This window comes from Cinclus cinclus, chromosome 34 (assembly GCF_963662255.1).
Source record: "Cinclus cinclus chromosome 34, bCinCin1.1, whole genome shotgun sequence".
NCBI lineage: Eukaryota > Metazoa > Chordata > Aves > Passeriformes > Cinclidae > Cinclus > Cinclus cinclus.
In genome coordinates, this window is record NC_085079.1 from 1026774 (window position 1) to 1050268 (window position 23495).

General features: G+C 58.6%; 1 protein-coding gene and 1 non-coding gene across 2 annotated transcripts; both read left to right on the forward strand.

Moving 5' to 3' along the window:
* Positions 1-2551: 2551 nt before the first annotated feature.
* LOC134055774 (small nucleolar RNA SNORD45) lies at positions 2552-2635 on the forward strand. The gene has a single exon (XR_009934109.1). It is a non-coding gene; the product is annotated as a small nucleolar RNA SNORD45 (small nucleolar RNA).
* A 15370-nt stretch (positions 2636-18005) lies between these two features.
* Positions 18006-23280, forward strand: QPRT (quinolinate phosphoribosyltransferase). Its single transcript, XM_062512176.1, has 6 exons — positions 18006-18083; positions 18139-18226; positions 18436-18667; positions 20535-21270; positions 21973-22104; positions 23095-23280. Exons 1-6 carry the CDS (start codon positions 18006-18008, stop codon positions 23278-23280), a joined length of 1452 nt encoding a protein of 483 aa, XP_062368160.1.
* The last annotated feature ends 215 nt before the right edge of the window (positions 23281-23495 follow it).

A 23495-nucleotide genomic window follows, 5' to 3' on the forward strand; every position in this document is an offset into this window, starting at 1 on the left:
TCACGGCGAGTTCGGGTTAATGTGGCAGAAACGGGCCCGGGTCGCTGCCTTGGGCAGACACTTCTCGGCTCAAACCAGCAGGGAAAAGCAACTGATGGCGGTCTCGCACAGGCTTTATCCTGCTAGATTTTCACCCTGGGATCAGTGGAATGCCGCGTCCGGAGAGAGGAGGGGTGCTGGGGCAGGGGCTGCACTCCAGGAGCGGCTGAGGGAGAGGGGTGGGGGCTCAGCCTAAGAAAAAGGAGGCTCAGGAGGAACCTTCTGGCTCTGCACAAGTCCCTGACGGAGAGTGCAGGAAGTGATTGGGGTCTGCTGCCAGAGAACAAGGGACAGAACAAGGGGAAACGTCCTCGACCTGTGTCAGGGAAGTTTTAGGTTTGTCAGGAAAATTGATCCTGCACTCCTCAGAAGCTCTGGTTGGATCCACTGCCATGTGCCAGTCCCAGCATGGGATGAGCTGGAGGGAATGGACAGGGGAGGATGGCATGGGGATGGAAGTGGATGGGGACTGTTCAGAAAAGCCGCACTACAAAAAGCCGATGTCTGTCAGGAAAATTGACCCACAAACACCAGAGGTTCATGCCCAAAAAGGAGACAGAGGAGTCCTTCTACTTTATTCGAATAAAGGGAGAGGCCATGGGGCATTTCCCTGGGATCCCTCCAATTTTTGAGGGATGCAGTCCTCCTTTTTACCCTAATTTCCTGGCTGAATTTCCCCCTCTCTTTCCACAAGAGCTGAGGTGAGCTGTGAGAGGCACAGACTTGTGAGGCACAGACTTCTCAGAACGCCTGATACCTGAGATTCCCCTCTAATGTACAACCCTCCCTTTTAATTTTTAATTCTTATAGAATTCATGGTTGCCACCCCCCATTGCTTCTTTCATCATTCAATATCCAATTTTATTTATCAGCAAACTACAGTTCGTTTGTAAAGGCAAATATCTTTTTTTATTCTCCGTTCATGGATCAGTAGAATTGTTTCTTTTATGTCTCAGTGCTAGTCTCACCTACCAGCAGAACCACAGCTTGTTTGTAAAGACAAATCCGTCATTCCTCTCAGTCCACGAAGGAGACAGAAGAGTCCTGCAACTTTATTCAAATAAAGGGAGAGAGCCCACTGGGCCATCTGCCCATGGGATCTCTCTCTGGGTTTTGGAGGGTGCGGCCCAGCCTCTTTTCATTCTCAACTCCATGGCATGTAGCCCTCTTCCTTTTGCCACTAGCTGAGCCACCAGGAAGGTACAACCTTCCTGAACCACATATCCCCCCTTAAACCTGTGTCACCATTTTCCCCTGAAGTTCAGAAGTTCAGGCTGTCTCGGTTCTGCGGGTCCACCAGAAGTTCACACCGTCTGCAATCTATTTTTTGTGGACCCCTTTGTCTTATTACCCTCCAGTTCAGGAGCTCAAATTGTCTGGGTCAAGTTTCCTGGGTCCTGTAACAAACTTGCCCGGGTGCATGTTCACAGAGACATTAAGATCTATGTAGAAGCCACTAGCACGCATTTCTATGACAGTAGTGAAGAAGCGCACAGCCATTGTTTCCACACCGAGTCCTTTGTGAAGATATTTTCCCCTCGGGACGAAAGCGATCGGGATGGGAATGGGAAAGGAGACAGCGCGGACGGAGTCGGCTGGGGTGGAGAAGGGTGCCACGAGAGTGGAGGCGGATGGGGAAAAGGGCGCCTGGGCGGGTGGAGACGGATGAATGGGGACGGTATGTGCACGGAGGGAGCCAAAGGGGGAAGGAGGGGGACGGGGAAAAAGGAGGGAGGTGGACGGCGCTGAACGACCGCCCGGAGGTGGATGGGAGGTGGATGGGAGGTGATGGAGGCGGTGCGGATGGCCATGCAGGCCAATGCGGGCGCACGGAGGCGGATCCTGCCGGCGGCTCCTCCCGCCGCAGCGCGGGCCGATGTCCCTTCGAGCGGAAGCGACGGTGGTAGGGGCCGCGTGGTGAGGAACGGGCCCGGGGAAAGGGGGGATCTGTGGGGAAAGAGGGGGTCCCGAGGAAAGCTGGGGGGCGTCTCGTTGCGGGGAACGGCGGTGAGCCGCGGGCACGGAGCCCCCCATGGGCACGGAGCCCCACCGGGCACGGAGCCCCCCACGGGCACGGAGCCCCCCCCCCCCCCCCCCCCCCCCCCGGGCACGGAACCCCCCCGGGCACGGAGCCCCCTCGGGCACGGAGCCCCCCCCGGGCACGGAGCCCCCTCGGGTGGCGGTGCCGGGGCTGTGGAAAAGGGGCCGCTGCTGGGGAGCGGCGGCGGCGGAACGGCGCGGCCCAGGGCGGAGCGGCCGGGCCGGGCGAGGCGGCCCAGGGCGGGAGGACGGGCAGGCCTCCCTCAGGACGGGCAGCGCCGAGCCGGGGCCGCGGGAAGCGCCGTGCCAGGGCGGCTCCGCCCGGGCGGTTTTGGCCCGGCAGCAGCGGCGCCGGCTGCAGCGCCGTGCCAAGGGCTGCGCCGGCGGGGCCCGGCTGCGGGCGCGGGGAGCGGCCCGCGCTGGGAACAGCGGCTCTGGGCCGGGAGGGCCGGGCCGGAGGAGGCGCTTGCCGGGCCCGGGATGAGCGCTGGCATGTATTATCTGAGCGGAGCTGATGTCTCTCACCGCTTTAGCTCTAGAATTACTCTGAGGCCCGGCAAGCTCGCCGTCCGTCCGTGCAGCAGTGGAGCTTTTGCTAAGGCTGGCACCGAGTGGCCGGGCCGGACTCGGGGGCGGTTTGGGGAGTGCGGGGCCCGGGTTGGGATCTGCCCCGTTGCCGCGTGGGGCAGGTGCGGTTCTGGGCTGAGCCGTGGGGTTTGTGGCCAGAAGGGGCTCTCAGCTGTCCCGAATTGCATGGTTTGGCAGGTGGTGGTCGGGTGCCCGTGGCACTGGTGACTCGGGGTGTCCTTGAAGCCCTGTGTGCCGGCAGGCTCTGCACCGTGCAGCTGAGCTGGTGCCGCTGCAGGTGGGAGTGTGCAGGAGGGACCTGGCACTTCGCTCAGCCTGGCCCTAACCCTGCAATATTTTCTTCTTCTCACAGGTCTCCAGTGAAGCCTGGCATGTTCTGGCCAGCCCAGGTCTATGATCCCGATGAAAGGCCTGATTCTGTTGGAGTCCCACAATTACTGGCCCTCATCTGATTTTGGGGCTCAACATGCAGGGCCAAGTTGTCCAGCAGCACAGTGTCACCCCATCAACTGCCAGTGCCTCATCCATATTTAGGTCTTGACCACCAACCAGCTAGTGAATGCTCCAGCCCGGCATACCCCCAAAATCATCTGGGGAAGTGGGGGGTCAGGGGGAACCCTAGTGAGATGCTCCATTATGGAGCAGGGTAAAATGGAGGCTCCCCCCAGTCATTCACTTAAAATTCAGATGTTGTCACTTCCCCCCCCCCCCCCGAAAGTCGGGGTCCTTTCCCCCAGAATCCCCAGATTCAACGATTTCTGCTGCCCCAAAGTTGGCGTTCCCCCTACTGCAAACAGCAAAATTTACAGTTGCCCAAGGCATAATTCCACCAATTCAGGCTCTTGAGGAGTTGAAGTGGAAATTTTTGTTGGTCTATGGGGAGTGTGAGGAATATTGGGATACTTGGAATTTTGAGGAGATTCTGGGGAGGCTGAGGTCACAGGAGGGTCCTTGAGGGATACTGGGATCTGGGAAGGATTTTCAGGGAGACACTTGGGTCTAGAAGGGATTTGGGGCTTACTGAGGTGCTGAAGGGAAAATTTGGGGCAGTCTTGAGGGGTTTTGGTGTATGTTGGGGTCCTAGGAGGAATTTTGTGAAGGGTCCTGGTGACTCTTTAGTAGGATTTAGGGGGGATCTTCAGGGCTTTTGAGGGTCCCAGGTGGGTCCAGGAGGAGATCTTGGGGTCCTGGGGAGAGCCAGGGGCCATCTGGGAGGTTATTGGGTTTGGGGAAGGGGATTTTGGACAGGTCCTGAGGGGAGGCTGGGGGCCCTAGGAGGGTCCCAGAGGGGATATTGGGGCCCTAAGGGGATTTTGGTGAAGATTTTTGGGTGCAGTGGGGATTTGGGAGGTTATTGTGGTCTTGGGAGTCCAGGAAGGAGATCAAATGTGAATCCCTATGTCCCCTCCTGCCCCTTTCCCCCAGCTCAGGTGGGTCCAAAGTCCTGTCTGGAGTAGCCACATCACCCGCCCCTCCCCCCCTTCCCGAGACTCCCAGGAGAGGGAGGGGTGCCCCACTGACCTGTCCAGAGTTGGAGGCGACTGAAGCCCGAATTGGGAGGTCGGGCGGGTTCTTACCTGGGGTGGGTGTGGCCCGTCTCACCCAAATGCCCGACCCCCGGCTGTGATTGGCTGCCCCGAGGGTCCCCAGACCGTTTGGGGTGGGGGAGGGGAAATTCCCTTTATGGACAGTAAATGAGCGGGTGGGAGGTGTTGGGGACACCTGGGTGGTGCGCCATGGGTGGGTGGGGGGGGGGGGGGGGGGGGTGGAGGGGCAGTGTGGTGGTGACAGTGCCAGGGATGAGGTGGTGACAATGTCAGGGTTGTGGTGGCGACAGTGCCAGGTGTGTTCCTGTGGGCGGGGATGGATGGGGCCGAGGGGTGGGGCAAGGTAGGGCTGAGGGCAGAAGATGGAGGTGGGGGGAGGGCAGGGAGGAGATCAAAGTGGCCGAGCCATGGTGGAGGGGACAGCAGAGGTGAGATGGAGATGGCAGTGAGGGCAGGGACAAGATAGAAGACAGACGTGGAGTTGGGGACTTGGAAAGGACATGGACATGGTGTTGGGGTCATGGGGATAGGGATGGCAGCCAGGAGGCGATGGTCAAGGTGACAGATCGTGGAGGTAATGCAAAGATGGCCAATGACACCTGGAGGTGGTGGTGAGAAGAGTGGTCAGATGGCTGAGGTGAGCAGGAGATGGTGGGGGGAGCAGTGAGGGAGGAGACAGGGTCAAGGATACCTGGAGATCACGGTGGTGGCACATGAGCAGGGGACATGGAGGAGGTGGAAGAGACAGGAAGATGGAATTGGGGACACGGAGATGGGCAGTGTAATGTGGAGAGGTGGTGGGGACATGGGGAGGACATGAGGGGGAATGTGGAGATGTTCAAGGTGAACAGGACGTGGTGGTGGGACATGAGGAGGGGACAGGGAGACCATCTCCTTGGGGACATGAAGAGGGTCAAGACCACCTGGAGATGGTCAAAGGGACACAGGAAGTGTGAATGAGAGGGGACAGGGTGGAGCTGGAGGTGAGGGCAGAGTTCAGGTGGGACATGGGCCCATGGGAATGGGGGAATTGGGGATGCTGGGACAGGGGGCTATGGGGACATAGGGACACATCCTGTCCCCCCTCCCCTTCCAGATAGTTCCTGGCAATGAAGTAACTGGAGGATCCTGCCTGGGAGGACAATGGGTAAAGAGATCTTGAGCACCATCAGACAAGGCATCAGCAACAGCAGCATCAGCTTGAGCGTCATAAGGGGCCACTAGGGGACAAAGGGGGGAACCCCTGGGGCACATCAATACCCCATGGGCACCAACCCAGCTCCCAAGGCCACCAAACCAAATGGCCACCACCCTGAGAGTCACCAGCTTCATGACTACCATTCCAATGTCCATGGCCACCAACTGCACAGCTACCAGCTCTGATGGCAGCCAACCCTTCCATGGCCTCTGTCCCTGTGACAGCTGTAGTGGGGCTAGAGCTGCACAAACAATTTGGCCAGAACAGATAGCCATGCTCCCTGGATTGCAAGAAGTAAGCAAGTCCCCAGGTTTAAAAATTATTATCTGAATTAAAGTTTAAAGGGGGGACCCAGCCAATCCCTTTGAGCCGGGAATGCACCCAGATCATTGGCCAATGAGGTGGGTGGACTTAAGATCTTGGATCAGTCATATCTGTAAGTGTGGGAAATTCAAAGCCATAGTAAAAGAGGGTGAACGTCAATAAATGGGGCTGTTGCTGCACAAACTCGGTGTCTATGTGTGTGTCGCATTCCTGTCGCCACTATCAGCCACACAGGCCCAATACCTGTAGCCAGCAACTCCCCGTGGCCACCAGACCCACATCTTGATGCCTATCAACCCCATGATGACCAACCACCCTGAAGGCCATCAACCATCTCTCCATGGCCACCAAGCCCTATGACCATAATGCTGATGGCTACTAGCCCCCCCAAGGCCATTGACATCCCCATGACCGCCATGCTGATGACCACCAGACCCCATGGCCACCAACTGCACAGTCACCGTGCTGGTGGCCACCATGCCCTGTGTCCCTCCTGTGTCCGCCTGCTCCCCTCTGGCAGGAGGGGCATCGATGCAGAGAATAATGAAGGGCAGGGACACAGAGGCAGATGGAGCCCATCAGCCAGATGTTCACTCAGGGTGGAATCCAGACCAGCAACTGGTTCTCTGACAGGCTTTGAAGGACATGGAGACTTTTGGGGATCACCATGGGGGAAGAGATTGGGAGGTCATCATGGAAAGGGACATGGGGGGACATGGTGGGAACAGAGGATGGATGGAGCCCATCAGCCAGATGCTTACCCAGACCAGCATCTGGCTCTCTGACAGGTTGGGAGGGACATTTGAGGCATTAAGAGGTCACTTTGGGTGGGACAGGGGGGTGAGGGATACCATGAGGGCACAGGAGGACATGGGGTGTGGACACAGGGGACACGTGGGCCAGGGATTGGTTCTCCAAGAGGCCGGGGGGGTACATCAGGGATGTCTGGGGGACACCATGGTGGTGGGACACACAGCGGGACATGGACAGGGGATGGAAGGTGGGGGAGGGGGGTGGGTCGCCATGGGGGAGGACATGAGGGGATGCATTGAAGGGACACGGGAGCATCATGGAGCGCATGGTGGTGATGGTGATGATGATGATGATGATGCAGTTGGGTGTTGAAGATGCTGGTGATGATGATGATGATGATGATAGTATTAAGTGATACAATGGTGATGCTGTTGATGAAGATGGTGTCGAAGTCGAACAAAGGTGTTGGGTGATAATAACGGAGGTGATGGAGTTCACTGTGGTGTTGATGGTGAAGACCAAGATGTGGATGATAGTAATGGTGATGGTGACAGTGATGGTGATGATGGTGTTGTCAGTGTCATGTTGATGGTGTTGGCTGTGTTGGAGTTGACTGTGGTGATGATGGTGTTGATGATGAAGATGATGATGATGCGGGTGGTTTGGTGGTATCAGTGTGGGTGGTGTTGTGTAATGATGATGGTGTTTGTTGGTGTTGGTTGGGGTTGCTGGTGAAGATAATGGTGTGGGTGATGAAAATGGTGGTGACAAAGATGACGGCAGTGATGATGATGATGATGATGGTGATGATGAAGGCGAAGGTGTGGGTGATGAAAACAAAGGTGTTGATGATGAAGATGATGGTGTGGGGGAGTTGCCCTGGTCATGGTGGGGGAGGGAGGGGAGACTCACAGGGTTGAACAAGGGGCACAGAACACACAGAGACACAGGACATGGACATGGGAGCACATGTGGAGATAAGAACACACATGGACATGGGAACTCACACATGGATATGGGAACACGGACATGGACACAGAACATACGCATGGACACAGAACATGGAGATGAACACAGAACATGGAGATGGACGCAGAACACACAGGGACATAGAACGCACACACAGACATGAGAACAAGCACACATGTATACACAGATTTGTTTTGCTGAAAGGGTTTATTGATTATCCCAGGGAAATTCCCAGGACTCCCAGGGGATCAGGAGGATTATCCAGAGATGGTCATCTCCTCATGCTACTGGAGGGGGACGGGACCCGGGTGTCACCACCAGTTCCAGGCCTGAAAGGTAGAACCCAAATCGTGACACCGGTGTTCCCTGGGACATGAGAGGGACCTTGTCCCCACCCCTCTCTTTGCAGGGACCTGCAGCCTGAGAAGGGATTTGGAGCCCTGGGTACACCTGGGACCGAACTTGGCTCCTGAGATCCATGTGACTCCCAGAGCCCCTCACCCTGGAATATCCCAAAACCTCACAGAGCCCTCGCTGCTCTCACAGGGACACTGGGTGTCCCCAGAGCCCCCCAGTACAAGGAAAGCCTTGGGGACAGCTCTGTCCACCTAGCCCCAGGACATGGATCAGGGACAGCCCCCTCCATGTCCCTCTGACATTCCCAAGCTCTTCTCAGCCCAGAGGGCTCAGGGATCTGCCCTGGCCCCCGAGGATTTTTGTGGGGCTGGAGATCCCCCAAGATTTCTCACCAGGGCATCTGGGGGACAGCCAGGAATCACTCCCGCAGAAGCTCCACCTGCTCAGCCACGGGGGGCTGGGGAGAAAGGCAGGGTTAGAGCCACCCTGGAGGATACTGGGGCATGTTGGGAGATACTGGGGCATGCTGGGGTGTACTGGGGTGCACTGGAGGGTGATGACCAGGACAGGGGAAGCTCTGGGCCCAGCAGAACTCTGGGTACCCACCTCAGACCTCTTCACTCGTTGGACGCCGTTCGTTTTCTGTAGAGTGATGGGGAGATGTCACTGGTCACTGGGGTGTCCCCAGTCCCAGCAAGGCATGGGGGGGCCCAACTGGCCCCCAGTTCCCACACTGGTGCCCCAATTCGAGGACTTACCACAATGCATCCACCTATACCTCCTCCTATGACTGTCTGCAGATGGAGAGCAAAGGTTTAGTCTGGAATGGCCCTTGCGGGGCTCAGGGGGTCACAGGTGTACCCAGGCCCTGTGGCTGCCCCCAGTCTGAGGGGGAAAATCCCTTCTGCTCCCCCCAGTCCCACTCCAGGGAGTTTCACCCAATGCTTGTTCCTGCAGAGACCACGGTGGGGATGGAGACAGGGAGAGCGAGAGGAATTCGGGTCCTTCAAGGAGGAGGGGATGGAGTGAGATGTGAGGGCCCCAAAGACAGTGACCTGGGGGGGAGTTGGAGGCCCCACGGAATGGGGCTGGGGGTGTGGAAGGGATGGGAATGGGGGAATGCGGGTGGGGAGGCAGGAATTCCAGTGGGGGAGACCTGGGAGCTGAATTGGGAGGTGGGTGGGGATGGGAGAAAGCAGGGGCAGGGGACCAAAATTGACAGGTTTGGGAGGGGGGTTGGGAGTCCAGGAGGGGGAAGTGGGGACACCACCGTCATGGGCAATGTGAACAGGAAAGGACTGGAGGGAAAGAGGAGAGCAAGTGGACTGGGCATGGTGCTCTTTGCAGGGTGACTGGGGTGCACTGGGTTGGGTGGGAATACAATGGGGTCCCGGGGAAGGGACAGCCTTGGGAAGCTCTGGGGTGTACAGGCACACACTGGGGCACACTGGGATGCCCTGGAGGGTCATGGCCATGAGACTGGAGGGTCTGGGCCCAGAAGAACTGGGGTTACTCACCTTGCCAAAAGCAATGCCACCAGCTTCCTGTGGAGAGACCATGAGATGTCACTGGGGTGTCCCCAGTCCATGTAAAGGCTGGGGACACCAAACTTCCCCTCAGTTCCCACACTGGTGCAGCCAGCTCCAGGACTTACCCCAGCACACAGAGCTCCACTGCCATCCATGGCCTGGGGAAGGAGAGCAAAAGGTTGGTCAGGATTGGCCCTTGAGGTGCTGGGGGGGGGACACAGGTGTCCCCAAACCCCACCCCCCCCACCCCGACCTTGGCTGTCCCCTGCCCTGAGCAGGGGGTGCCTGGGGATTTGGGAACATCACTGCAGGGTGAAAGGCAATGAACAGAGGGGAAAGGCAGGAAAGAAGACCCAGGAAATCATCTAAGGGATTGAGGGGTGCAGGGGATGGCATTTCCCAGTTTGTGCCAGTTCAGACTGGCTTGAGACTGGACCAGTTCATCCCAGTTTGGCTGAGTTCAGCCAAGTGTGCGCTTTAATGAGTTTGGACCTCTTGGTCCCAGTTCAGCCCACTTTGGGATTGGCCTTTGTCCTTATGTGGGAAACTGAGGAGATGCTGGGGAGATGCCCGAGGGGACCAAGATTGGGATGGGATGGGATGGGATGGGATGGGATGGGATGGGATGGGATGGGATGGGATGGGATGGGATGGGATGGGATGGGATGGGATGGGGAGGCCCAAAAGGACAGGATTTGCGGGAGCAGGACAAGAAATCTCTGGGGCCGTCGCAGGGAGGAGCCAGGTCTGGGCATCCCCTGGGGAAGCCGGACTCTGGCATCGGGAGTTGAATTGCGGCAAGAGGAAGGACAGAGGCAATGGTGGAAAGGAGAAAGCAGCACGGCTCGGGGCTGGGAAGCCCAGCAGAGCCCCTGGATTGGCAAGAGTCCCTAGCCCTGAGTCCACCCCGTGGCCTTGGAGCCTCACCTCGCTCTGTGCTGGGAGGCACAGCAGGATGGAGAAGAGCAGGGCCACGCTGAGCACAGCCACCTTCATCTTCCTCTCGCACTGGGCAGCGCTGGCTGAGGCTGCGGCAGGGCAGGAGCACCTTTATCCCTGCCGGGACTCCTCCCCGGGCCCTCCCTGGCAGCCCCCAGGCCAAAGCCCGGTTTGGCACAGCCCCCAGCCCTGGCCACAAGCCCAGCCCTGGCACAGAGTCCATGCCAGCTGTGGCACGGATCCAGCCCCCCTCCCCGCATCCCTGCAGCTTCCTGCATGGGGCAGCTGCCCCTGGAGGGGACCAGGCACCCGGGGGCCAAGGGGAGCAGGCAGGGATCCAAAGGCAGCTGGGGACCCTGTGGGGACAGCCCCCACTCCAACACAATCCATCCTCCAACAGCCCCCGGCGCCACAAACCCCATTTCCCGCTACCCCTCCCCTCCCAGAGCGTTCCTTGCAGGACACCCCGGAGCTGAGCCCAGCCCCAAACCCGCTGTGGCAGAGCAGGATTGTCCCTGTTCCCACTGCGGCCCCTTGGCTCAACGGGGCTGCACTGACCCCTCTTCCTGGGGCACCAGCACCCCGGGATCAGGGAGAACGGCCAGGGGGGAGCACAGCGGGGGCACGGGCCATGGCAGCAGCTGCGGACCGGCATCTCCAGTCTCTGCAGGTGCACTGGGGAGCACTGGGCACTGGTGGCACTGGGACACCAGGGCTGGCCCTGGGGCAGTGCTGGGGTGGTGGCGCTGCCCGGCTCCAGCCCATTGCTGACCCTGCAGCCCCAGACTGCTCCAGGCCCCCAGGGGAAGATCCCTGCCAGAGCCCCTGGCACAGCCACGACCACCGTGTCCTGCTGGATCAGCCCAATCCCGCTCTGCCGTGCTGGCCCGGCCATCGGCTCCCAGGGGCTCTGTGCCCAGCAGGGCTGTGGCTCCGGACTGGGCTGGCACCGGGACACAGCTCCCGCAGCACCCCCGGCCCCAGGGATGGCCCTGTCCTGTCCTGCCCTCATCCCAGAGCTGGCCCCAAGCTGGAGCTGACCTTCCCAGCCCAGGGCCCTGCTGCTGTCCCAGCTCAGAGGCCCCTGTCAGGGTGACTCCCGAGGGCACAGATCAGTGACAGTCCCTGCCAGGGCTCCCAGGAGCTGCCACTGCCTCCATTCTCCACTGACATTCCGTGACATTTCCAGGAGATGTTCCCTCCTCACGGGACACTGGCCTCACAGAAGGGACCTGTTGTGGGACAGGTGGGAAAATCCTTCAGGCACCTGACTTGACTGTTTGTGTTGGATCTTCCTGAGGAGACAGCAGTGACCTGGAAGATTTTCCTTTTGTCTGTTGGTGCTTTGTGCCTCCTTTGTTGGAGAACTGAGGAGCGTTGATCCTGGAGGGGTCCAGGATCCCACCCCCTGGACACTTAAGGTGCCATTCCAGATGTTCCCAGCATGGGGTTCATGGACTCTGCACAGACGTCCTCCTGTTTCCAGATCAGCAGCTCACTGAAACATGGAAAATTTCCAGTTTGGTGTCTGATGGAGAGATGCCATGCTGGGAACATCTGGAACGGCACCTTAAGTGTCCAGGGGAGGTAAATCCATCTGGTGAGTGGCTTTACCTCCACTGGATCCATCCAGGATCAACACTCCTCAGTTCTCCAACAAAGGAGGCACAAAGCACCAACAGACAAAAGGAAAATCTTCCAGGTCACTGCTGTCTCCTCAGGAAGATCCAACACAAACAGTCAAGTCAGGTGCCTGAAGGATTTTCCCACCTGTCCCACAACAGGTCCCTTCTGTGAGGCCAGTGTCCCGTGAGGAGGGAACATCTCCTGGAAATGTCACGGAATGTCAGTGGAGAATGGAGGCAGTGGCAGCTCCTGGGAGCCCTGGCAGGGACTGTCACTGATCTGTGCCCTCGGGGGTCACCCTGACAGGGGCCTCTGAGCTGGGACAGCAGCAGGGCCCTGGGCTGGGAAGGTCAGCTCCAGCTTGGGGCCAGCTCTGGGATGAGGGCAGGACAGGACAGGGCCATCCCTGGGGCCGGGGGTGCTGCGGGAGCTGTGTCCCGGTGCCAGCCCAGTCCGGAGCCACAGCCCTGCTGGGCACAGAGCCCCTGGGAGCCGATGGCCGGGCCAGCACGGCAGAGCGGGATTGGGCTGATCCAGCAGGACACGGTGGTCGTGGCTGTGCCAGGGGCTCTGGCAGGGATCTTCCCCTGGGGGCCTGGAGCAGTCTGGGGCTGCAGGGTCAGCAATGGGCTGGAGCCGGGCAGCGCCACCACCCCAGCACTGCCCCAGGGCCAGCCCTGGTGTCCCAGTGCCACCAGTGCCCAGTGCTCCCCAGTGCACCTGCAGAGACTGGAGATGCCGGTCCGCAGCTGCTGCCATGGCCCGTGCCCCCGCTGTGCTCCCCCCTGGCCGTTCTCCCTGATCCCGGGGTGCTGGTGCCCCAGGAAGAGGGGTCAGTGCAGCCCCGTTGAGCCAAGGGGCCGCAGTGGGAACAGGGACAATCCTGCTCTGCCACAGCGGGTTTGGGGCTGGGCTCAGCTCCGGGGTGTCCTGCAAGGAACGCTCTGGGAGGGGAGGGGTAGCGGGAAATGGGGTTTGTGGCGCCGGGGGCTGTTGGAGGATGGATTGTGTTGGAGTGGGGGCTGTCCCCACAGGGTCCCCAGCTGCCTTTGGATCCCTGCCTGCTCCCCTTGGCCCCCGGGTGCCTGGTCCCCTCCAGGGGCAGCTGCCCCATGCAGGAAGCTGCAGGGATGCGGGGAGGGGGGCTGGATCCGTGCCACAGCTGGCATGGACTCTGTGCCAGGGCTGGGCTTGTGGCCAGGGCTGGGGGCTGTGCCAAACCGGGCTTTGGCCTGGGGGCTGCCAGGGAGGGCCCGGGGAGGAGTCCCGGCAGGGATAAAGGTGCTCCTGCCCTGCCGCAGCCTCAGCCAGCGCTGCCCAGTGCGAGAGGAAGATGAAGGTGGCTGTGCTCAGCGTGGCCCTGCTCTTCTCCATCCTGCTGTGCCTCCCAGCACAGAGCGAGGTGAGGCTCCAAGGCCACGGGGTGGACTCAGGGCTAGGGACTCTTGCCAATCCAGGGGCTCTGCTGGGCTTCCCAGCCCCGAGCCGTGCTGCTTTCTCCTTTCCACCATTGCCTCTGTCCTTCCTCTTGCCGCAATTCAACTCCCGATGCCAGAGTCCGGCTTCCCCAGGGGATGCCCAGACCTGGCTCCTCCCTGCGACGGCCCCAGAGATTTCTTGTCCTGCTCCCGCAAATCCTGTCCTTTTGGGCCTCCCCATCCCATCCCATCCCATCCCATCCCATCCCATCCCATCCCATCCCATCCCATCCCATCCCATCCCATCCCATCCCAATCTTGGTCCCCTCGGGCATCTCCCCAGCATCTCCTCAGTTTCCCACATAAGGACAAAGGCCAATCCCAAAGTGGGCTGAACTGGGACCAAGAGGTCCAAACTCATTAAAGCGCACACTTGGCTGAACTCAGCCAAACTGGGATGAACTGGTCCAGTCTCAAGCCAGTCTGAACTGGCACAAACTGGGAAATGCCATCCCCTGCACCCCTCAATCCCTTAGATGATTTCCTGGGTCTTCTTTCCTGCCTTTCCCCTCTGTTCATTGCCTTTCACCCTGCAGTGATGTTCCCAAATCCCCAGGCACCCCCTGCTCAGGGCAGGGGACAGCCAAGGTCGGGGTGGGGGGGGTGGGGTTTGGGGACACCTGTGTCCCCCCCCCAGCACCTCAAGGGCCAATCCTGACCAACCTTTTGCTCTCCTTCCCCAGGCCATGGATGGCAGTGGAGCTCTGTGTGCTGGGGTAAGTCCTGGAGCTGGCTGCACCAGTGTGGGAACTGAGGGGAAGTTTGGTGTCCCCAGCCTTTACATGGACTGGGGACACCCCAGTGACATCTCATGGTCTCTCCACAGGAAGCTGGTGGCATTGCTTTTGGCAAGGTGAGTAACCCCAGTTCTTCTGGGCCCAGACCCTCCAGTCTCATGGCCATGACCCTCCAGGGCATCCCAGTGTGCCCCAGTGTGTGCCTGTACACCCCAGAGCTTCCCAAGGCTGTCCCTTCCCCGGGACCCCATTGTATTCCCACCCAACCCAGTGCACCCCAGTCACCCTGCAAAGAGCACCATGCCCAGTCCACTTGCTCTCCTCTTTCCCTCCAGTCCTTTCCTGTTCACATTGCCCATGACGGTGGTGTCCCCACTTCCCCCTCCTGGACTCCCAACCCCCCTCCCAAACCTGTCAATTTTGGTCCCCTGCCCCTGCTTTCTCCCATCCCCACCCACCTCCCAATTCAGCTCCCAGGTCTCCCCCACTGGAATTCCTGCCTCCCCACCCGCATTCCCCCATTCCCATCCCTTCCACACCCCCAGCCCCATTCCGTGGGGCCTCCAACTCCCCCCCAGGTCACTGTCTTTGGGGCCCTCACATCTCACTCCATCCCCTCCTCCTTGAAGGACCCGAATTCCTCTCGCTCTCCCTGTCTCCATCCCCACCGTGGTCTCTGCAGGAACAAGCATTGGGTGAAACTCCCTGGAGTGGGACTGGGGGGAGCAGAAGGGATTTTCCCCCTCAGACTGGGGGCAGCCACAGGGCCTGGGTACACCTGTGACCCCCTGAGCCCCGCAAGGGCCATTCCAGACTAAACCTTTGCTCTCCATCTGCAGACAGTCATAGGAGGAGGTATAGGTGGATGCATTGTGGTAAGTCCTCGAATTGGGGCACCAGTGTGGGAACTGGGGGCCAGTTGGGCCCCCCCATGCCTTGCTGGGACTGGGGACACCCCAGTGACCAGTGACATCTCCCCATCACTCTACAGAAAACGAACGGCGTCCAACGAGTGAAGAGGTCTGAGGTGGGTACCCAGAGTTCTGCTGGGCCCAGAGCTTCCCCTGTCCTGGTCATCACCCTCCAGTGCACCCCAGTACACCCCAGCATGCCCCAGTATCTCCCAACATGCCCCAGTATCCTCCAGGGTGGCTCTAACCCTGCCTTTCTCCCCAGCCCCCCGTGGCTGAGCAGGTGGAGCTTCTGCGGGAGTGATTCCTGGCTGTCCCCCGGATGCCCTGGTGAGAAATCTTGGGGGATCTCCAGCCCCACAAAAATCCTCGGGGGCCAGGGCAGATCCCTGAGCCCTCTGGGCTGAGAAGAGCTTGGGAATGTCAGAGGGACATGGAGGGGGCTGTCCCTGATCCATGTCCTGGGGCTAGGTGGACAGAGCTGTCCCCAAGGCTTTCCTTGTACTGGGGGGCTCTGGGGACACCCAGTGTCCCTGTGAGAGCAGCGAGGGCTCTGTGAGGTTTTGGGATATTCCAGGGTGAGGGGCTCTGGGAGTCACATGGATCTCAGGAGCCAAGTTCGGTCCCAGGTGTACCCAGGGCTCCAAATCCCTTCTCAGGCTGCAGGTCCCTGCAAAGAGAGGGGTGGGGACAAGGTCCCTCTCATGTCCCAGGGAACACCGGTGTCACGATTTGGGTTCTACCTTTCAGGCCTGGAACTGGTGGTGACACCCGGGTCCCGTCCCCCTCCAGTAGCATGAGGAGATGACCATCTCTGGATAATCCTCCTGATCCCCTGGGAGTCCTGGGAATTTCCCTGGGATAATCAATAAACCCTTTCAGCAAAACAAATCTGTGTATACATGTGTGCTTGTTCTCATGTCTGTGTGTGCGTTCTATGTCCCTGTGTGTTCTGCGTCCATCTCCATGTTCTGTGTTCATCTCCATGTTCTGTGTCCATGCGTATGTTCTGTGTCCATGTCCGTGTTCCCATATCCATGTGTGAGTTCCCATGTCCATGTGTGTTCTTATCTCCACATGTGCTCCCATGTCCATGTCCTGTGTCTCTGTGTGTTCTGTGCCCCTTGTTCAACCCTGTGAGTCTCCCCTCCCTCCCCCACCATGACCAGGGCAACTCCCCCACACCATCATCTTCATCATCAACACCTTTGTTTTCATCACCCACACCTTCGCCTTCATCATCACCATCATCATCATCATCATCACTGCCGTCATCTTTGTCACCACCATTTTCATCACCCACACCATTATCTTCACCAGCAACCCCAACCAACACCAACAAACACCATCATCATTACACAACACCACCCACACTGATACCACCAAACCACCCGCATCATCATCATCTTCATCATCAACACCATCATCACCACAGTCAACTCCAACACAGCCAACACCATCAACATGACACTGACAACACCATCATCACCATCACTGTCACCATCACCATTACTATCATCCACATCTTGGTCTTCACCATCAACACCACAGTGAACTCCATCACCTCCGTTATTATCACCCAACACCTTTGTTCGACTTCGACACCATCTTCATCAACAGCATCACCATTGTATCACTTAATACTATCATCATCATCATCATCATCACCAGCATCTTCAACACCCAACTGCATCATCATCATCATCATCACCATCACCACCATGCGCTCCATGATGCTCCCGTGTCCCTTCAATGCATCCCCTCATGTCCTCCCCCATGGCGACCCACCCCCCTCCCCCACCTTCCATCCCCTGTCCATGTCCCGCTGTGTGTCCCACCACCATGGTGTCCCCCAGACATCCCTGATGTACCCCCCCGGCCTCTTGGAGAACCAATCCCTGGCCCACGTGTCCCCTGTGTCCACACCCCATGTCCTCCTGTGCCCTCATGGTATCCCTCACCCCCCTGTCCCACCCAAAGTGACCTCTTAATGCCTCAAATGTCCCTCCCAACCTGTCAGAGAGCCAGATGCTGGTCTGGGTAAGCATCTGGCTGATGGGCTCCATCCATCCTCTGTTCCCACCATGTCCCCCCATGTCCCTTTCCATGATGACCTCCCAATCTCTTCCCCCATGGTGATCCCCAAAAGTCTCCATGTCCTTCAAAGCCTGTCAGAGAACCAGTTGCTGGTCTGGATTCCACCCTGAGTGAACATCTGGCTGATGGGCTCCATCTGCCTCTGTGTCCCTGCCCTTCATTATTCTCTGCATCGATGCCCCTCCTGCCAGAGGGGAGCAGGCGGACACAGGAGGGACACAGGGCATGGTGGCCACCAGCACGGTGACTGTGCAGTTGGTGGCCATGGGGTCTGGTGGTCATCAGCATGGCGGTCATGGGGATGTCAATGGCCTTGGGGGGGCTAGTAGCCATCAGCATTATGGTCATAGGGCTTGGTGGCCATGGAGAGATGGTTGATGGCCTTCAGGGTGGTTGGTCATCATGGGGTTGATAGGCATCAAGATGTGGGTCTGGTGGCCACGGGGAGTTGCTGGCTACAGGTATTGGGCCTGTGTGGCTGATAGTGGCGACAGGAATGCGACACACACATAGACACCGAGTTTGTGCAGCAACAGCCCCATTTATTGACGTTCACCCTCTTTTACTATGGCTTTGAATTTCCCACACTTACAGATATGACTGATCCAAGATCTTAAGTCCACCCACCTCATTGGCCAATGATCTGGGTGCATTCCCGGCTCAAAGGGATTGGCTGGGTCCCCCCTTTAAACTTTAATTCAGATAATAATTTTTAAACCTGGGGACTTGCTTACTTCTTGCAATCCAGGGAGCATGGCTATCTGTTCTGGCCAAATTGTTTGTGCAGCTCTAGCCCCACTACAGCTGTCACAGGGACAGAGGCCATGGAAGGGTTGGCTGCCATCAGAGCTGGTAGCTGTGCAGTTGGTGGCCATGGACATTGGAATGGTAGTCATGAAGCTGGTGACTCTCAGGGTGGTGGCCATTTGGTTTGGTGGCCTTGGGAGCTGGGTTGGTGCCCATGGGGTATTGATGTGCCCCAGGGGTTCCCCCCTTTGTCCCCTAGTGGCCCCTTATGACGCTCAAGCTGATGCTGCTGTTGCTGATGCCTTGTCTGATGGTGCTCAAGATCTCTTTACCCATTGTCCTCCCAGGCAGGATCCTCCAGTTACTTCATTGCCAGGAACTATCTGGAAGGGGAGGGGGGACAGGATGTGTCCCTATGTCCCCATAGCCCCCTGTCCCAGCATCCCCAATTCCCCCATTCCCATGGGCCCATGTCCCACCTGAACTCTGCCCTCACCTCCAGCTCCACCCTGTCCCCTCTCACTCACACTTCCTGTGTCCCTTTGACCATCTCCAGGTGGTCTTGACCCTCTTCATGTCCCCAAGGAGATGGTCTCCCTGTCCCCTCCTCATGTCCCACCACCACGTCCTGTTCACCTTGAACATCTCCACATTCCCCCTCATGTCCTCCCCATGTCCCCACCACCTCTCCACATTACACTGCCCATCTCCGTGTCCCCAATTCCATCTTCCTGTCTCTTCCACCTCCTCCATGTCCCCTGCTCATGTGCCACCACCGTGATCTCCAGGTATCCTTGACCCTGTCTCCTCCCTCACTGCTCCCCCCACCATCTCCTGCTCACCTCAGCCATCTGACCACTCTTCTCACCACCACCTCCAGGTGTCATTGGCCATCTTTGCATTACCTCCACGATCTGTCACCTTGACCATCGCCTCCTGGCTGCCATCCCTATCCCCATGACCCCAACACCATGTCCATGTCCTTTCCAAGTCCCCAACTCCACGTCTGTCTTCTATCTTGTCCCTGCCCTCACTGCCATCTCCATCTCACCTCTGCTGTCCCCTCCACCATGGCTCGGCCACTTTGATCTCCTCCCTGCCCTCCCCCCACCTCCATCTTCTGCCCTCAGCCCTACCTTGCCCCACCCCTCGGCCCCATCCATCCCCGCCCACAGGAACACACCTGGCACTGTCGCCACCACAACCCTGACATTGTCACCACCTCATCCCTGGCACTGTCACCACCACACTGCCCCTCCACCCCCCCCCCCACCCATGGCGCACCACCCAGGTGTCCCCAACACCTCCCACCCGCTCATTTACTGTCCATAAAGGGAATTTCCCCTCCCCCACCCCAAACGGTCTGGGGACCCTCGGGGCAGCCAATCACAGCCGGGGGTCGGGCATTTGGGTGAGACGGGCCACACCCACCCCAGGTAAGAACCCGCCCGACCTCCCAATTCGGGCTTCAGTCGCCTCCAACTCTGGACAGGTCAGTGGGGCACCCCTCCCTCTCCTGGGAGTCTCGGGAAGGGGGGGAGGGGCGGGTGATGTGGCTACTCCAGACAGGACTTTGGACCCACCTGAGCTGGGGGAAAGGGGCAGGAGGGGACATAGGGATTCACATTTGATCTCCTTCCTGGACTCCCAAGACCACAATAACCTCCCAAATCCCCACTGCACCCAAAAATCTTCACCAAAATCCCCTTAGGGCCCCAATATCCCCTCTGGGACCCTCCTAGGGCCCCCAGCCTCCCCTCAGGACCTGTCCAAAATCCCCTTCCCCAAACCCAATAACCTCCCAAATGGCCCCTGGCTCTCCCCAGGACCCCAAGATCTCCTCCTGGACCCACCTGGGACCCTCAAAAGCCCTGAAGATCCCCCCTAAATCCTACTAAAGAGTCACCAGGACCCTTCACAAAATTCCTCCTAGGACCCCAACATACACTAAAACCCCTCAAGACTGCCCCAAATTTTCCCTTCAGCACCTCAGTAAGCCCCAAATCCCTTCTAGACCTAAGTATCTCCCTGAAAATTCTTCCCAGAACCCAGTATCCCCTCAAGGACCCTCCTGTGACCTCAGCCTCCCCAGCATCTCCTCAAAATTCCCCCAAGTATCCCAATATTCCTCACACTCCCCATAGACCAACAAAAATTTCCACTTCAACTCCTCAACAGCCTGAATTGGTGTTATCATATATTGGGTAACTCTAAATTTTGGTGTTTGTAGGTGGCTGAATGCCAACTTTGGGGCCAGAAAACACCATCGAATTGGGAGACTCTGGGGAGAGGTCCACAATTTTTGGGGGTCAGTCAGTCTGGGGATCAGACCCCAGTTTTAATTCAAAGACAAGTGGGAGCCCCCATTTTACCCTGCTCCATCTGGGTCTGAGGGATCAGGTGTTGCTCTGAGGTTCACAAAGATAAACTCAAATTTCCCGCTTAACACTTGAACTCCCCCCCAAATCCCCTCCAGTCCCAAATATCTCTCTGAAAATCCTTCCCAGATTCCAATATCCCCTCAAGGACCCTCCTGTTACCCTCAGCCCCCCCCAGCATCCCCTTAAAATTCCCCCAAGGACCCCTTTATTCCCTCCCCAAAACCTTCAAAAACCAACCGAAATTTCCTCCTCAACACCTCCAAACCCCTTCCAGACCCAAATACCTCCCTGAAAATCCCACTGCGGAGCCAAATTTCCTCTCAGGGACCCTTCTGGGACACCAACAACCTCTCCCCATAACTCTAAATCCCACTCCCGCAACCCCCCAAATAACGCCTCTGTCTCTGCCCAGGCTTCCCCGGACCATGGCTCGCTCGCCCCCCACTCGGGGCTGGGCCCCCCCACCGCCCCCGCACCGCCTGCGCTCCCTGGCGCGCTCCTGGCTGGACGAGGACGCGCCCTGGCCGGACGCCGCGGTGGCGACCGTGGGGGACACCGCGACCCGAGCGCAGCTACTCAGCAAGGGCGGGGGGGACTCGGGGGGTGTCCTGGCAGGGGTCCCTTTCGCCGAGGCTGTTTTCGGGGTGTCGGGGTGCCGGGTCACCTGGAGGGTGCCCGAGGGGGCGGTGCTGCCCCCTGGGCGGGTGTTGGTGGCCGATGTGGAGGGTCCGGCCGCGGGGGTGCTGGGAGGGGAGAGGGTCGCCCTCAATATTTTGGGGCGCTGCAGCGGGGTGGCCTCGATGGCCGCGAGGGCTGTGGGGGTGGCCCGGGCACAGGGCTGGGCGGGGGTCGTGGGGGGCACCCGAAAAACCACGCCCGGGTTCCGCTTGGCCGAGAAATACGCGCTGGGCGTGGGGGGCGTTGACCCTCACCGGGGAGGTTTGGGGGGACTCCTCCTCCTCAAGGACAATCACCGAGCACTGGCGGCGGCAGCGGGGGGGCTCGAGCAGGTGCGGACACCGAACGTGGGGGGACAATGGGGGAGGGGGGCTTGAATTGCGGGGTTCTGGGTGTGCGGGGAGGACTCCAGAATTTGTGGACTCCTGGATTATGGAGTGCTAGGTGGGGAAACCCGGAGACTGGGGGAGCAGCACCCCAGTTTTTGGGGAGGTGGGAGGGGGGACCCTTGAATTGGTGAGTTCTGGGTGGTAGGCATGACAACCCAAATTTTGGGGGTGTGGGGTGGGGGCAATATGAGGTTTGGAGGAAATGGGGGTTTTGGTGGATGGGGCTCTATTTTGGAGGGAGTGATGGCTTGGGGTACCAATATTTAAAGGGGGTCTGGGACAGACTCTTGGATAGGGGTATTCTGGGTGTGGACTGATGTGGGAGGACCCCTGAATTGGGGAGGATGGGTGGGACAGTCCCAATTTGTGAGGGAAATTGGGGGGTAACCCTTGAATTGGAGGGGGATCATGTGTTGGGTAACTAAATTTTGGTGTCGGTAGCTGGGAGAACCCCAACTTTGGGGGCAGCAGACGCCCTTGAATTGGGGGACTCTGGGGGACAAGACCCCCATTTTTGGGGATCAGTGTGGGGGGGGCAGAGGGGGGACCCCAATTTTGAGTGAATGACTGGGGGGAGCCCGCATTTTACCCTGCCTGATAGTAGGGTGTCTCTCTGGGGTTCCCTCTGACCCTCCTCTTCCGCAGATGATTTTGGGGGTACGCCGGGCTGGGGGCTTCACCCGCCGGCTGGGGGTCGAGTGCTCAGATGTGGATGAGGCGCTGGCAGCTGCTGGGGCTGGGGCTGACATCGTCCTGTTGGACAACCTGGCCCCCCAGGTGAGCCCCAAATTCGGAGGGGGACCAATAATGGTGGGGACCCAAGTGTGGCTGGACCCCAAAAAGGGGGCTTGGACTCTAAAAATGGGGATAAACCCTAAAAAAATGGGGCACAGATCTCCCAAAGCAGGGGGGCAATGCCATAGATTTGACCTCTGCACCCCACCAGGTGAGCTCCCAAAGACTGGCAGGGGCCCCCAAGAATGGGAGTATCCTCCAGGTGTGAGGCTGGACCCCAAAAATGGGGGTCTGGGTCCTTTTAAATGGGGGGCGGAACAGTGAAATGGGTTGAACACCCCAAAAAGTGAGGGTCAAACACACAGATCCAGGTTGTGTTATTCCCAGCTGAGCCCCCAAAATTGAGGGGAGTGGCAAAAATGGGGGACATCCCAGGGTGAGGCTGTGCCAGAAAAATGTGAATCTGCTGTAAATGTGGGGCAGCCCCAAAGATACAAGGGGGAATCCCAATTTTGGAGGGTTGGGTAACCCCAGTTTGGGGGGTTTTGAGTGAAGGGACCCTTGATTTGGGGAGTTTAGGTGAGAGGACTGTAATTTGGGGGTCAGAGAGTGGGCAAATGCCTGGATTGGAGGGGTTGGATAGGAGGCCACAATTTTGGGAGATACTGGGTGGGGGGACTGCCACTTGGATTGGAGAGCCCAAATTTGGGGTTGTTCTGGAGGTCAGTGGTGGGCGGTGCCGCAATTGGGAAATGTTGTGTGGGAAACCCCTATTTTTACTGGGTTTCTGGTTTAAGGGGGATAACCCTTGATTTGGTGGGTTTGGGGGGTGGACACCCCAATTTTGGAGCTCAGTGGGTGGAGTAATCCCTGAATTGGTGGTTTCTTGTGGGGGGAACCCAAATTGGGCAGAATTGGGCCTATTTGGGGGGGAATTCTGCACTATGTAGAGTTCGTTGTACCTCCATATGTCCAGTGTACACCCAAATTTTGGGGAGGGAGTGCTTCCTGCTAACCGGTGTCCCCATCCAGGAGCTGCATGCGGTGGCAGCGCAGGTCAAGGCTGCACATCCTGGAGTGACAGTGGAGGCCAGCGGGGGCATTGTTCTGGGGACCCTCCCCCAGTTTTTGGGGCCCCACATCGATGTGGTGTCCATGGGGTGTCTGACCCACAGTGCCCCCGCTCTGGATTTTGCGCTGCGGGTGCTGGAACCCTAAAATCCATCTCCAGACCCTGAAAACCCAGCCTAGGATCCCCAAAATCCAACCTAGGACTCTGAAAACTTACTCTGGAAGCCCAAAACCCAACCAGAGATGCCCAAATCCATCCTGGGGGTGTGTGGTGTATGTGAAACTCCGAAATCCGCCCTGGGAATCTTCAAACTCCAAAGGCCGCCCACTGAGGGGTCTGTGAAATTTGCCACGGAGTCCTG

What these genes read in the sequence shown, in the direction of transcription:
- QPRT (XM_062512176.1), top strand. Translation starts at nt 18,006, where the DNA reads ATGGACATTGGAATGGTAGTCATGAAGCTGGTGACTCTCAGGGTGGTG. An exon ending in TTGGTGGCCTTGGGAGCTGG is followed by an intron (nt 18,084 to 18,138) that starts GTTGGTGCCCAT and finishes TTTGTCCCCTAG; the next exon opens with TGGCCCCTTATGACGCTCAA. An exon ending in TGGACAACCTGGCCCCCCAG is followed by an intron (nt 22,105 to 23,094) that starts GTGAGCCCCAAA and finishes GTCCCCATCCAG; the next exon opens with GAGCTGCATGCGGTGGCAGC.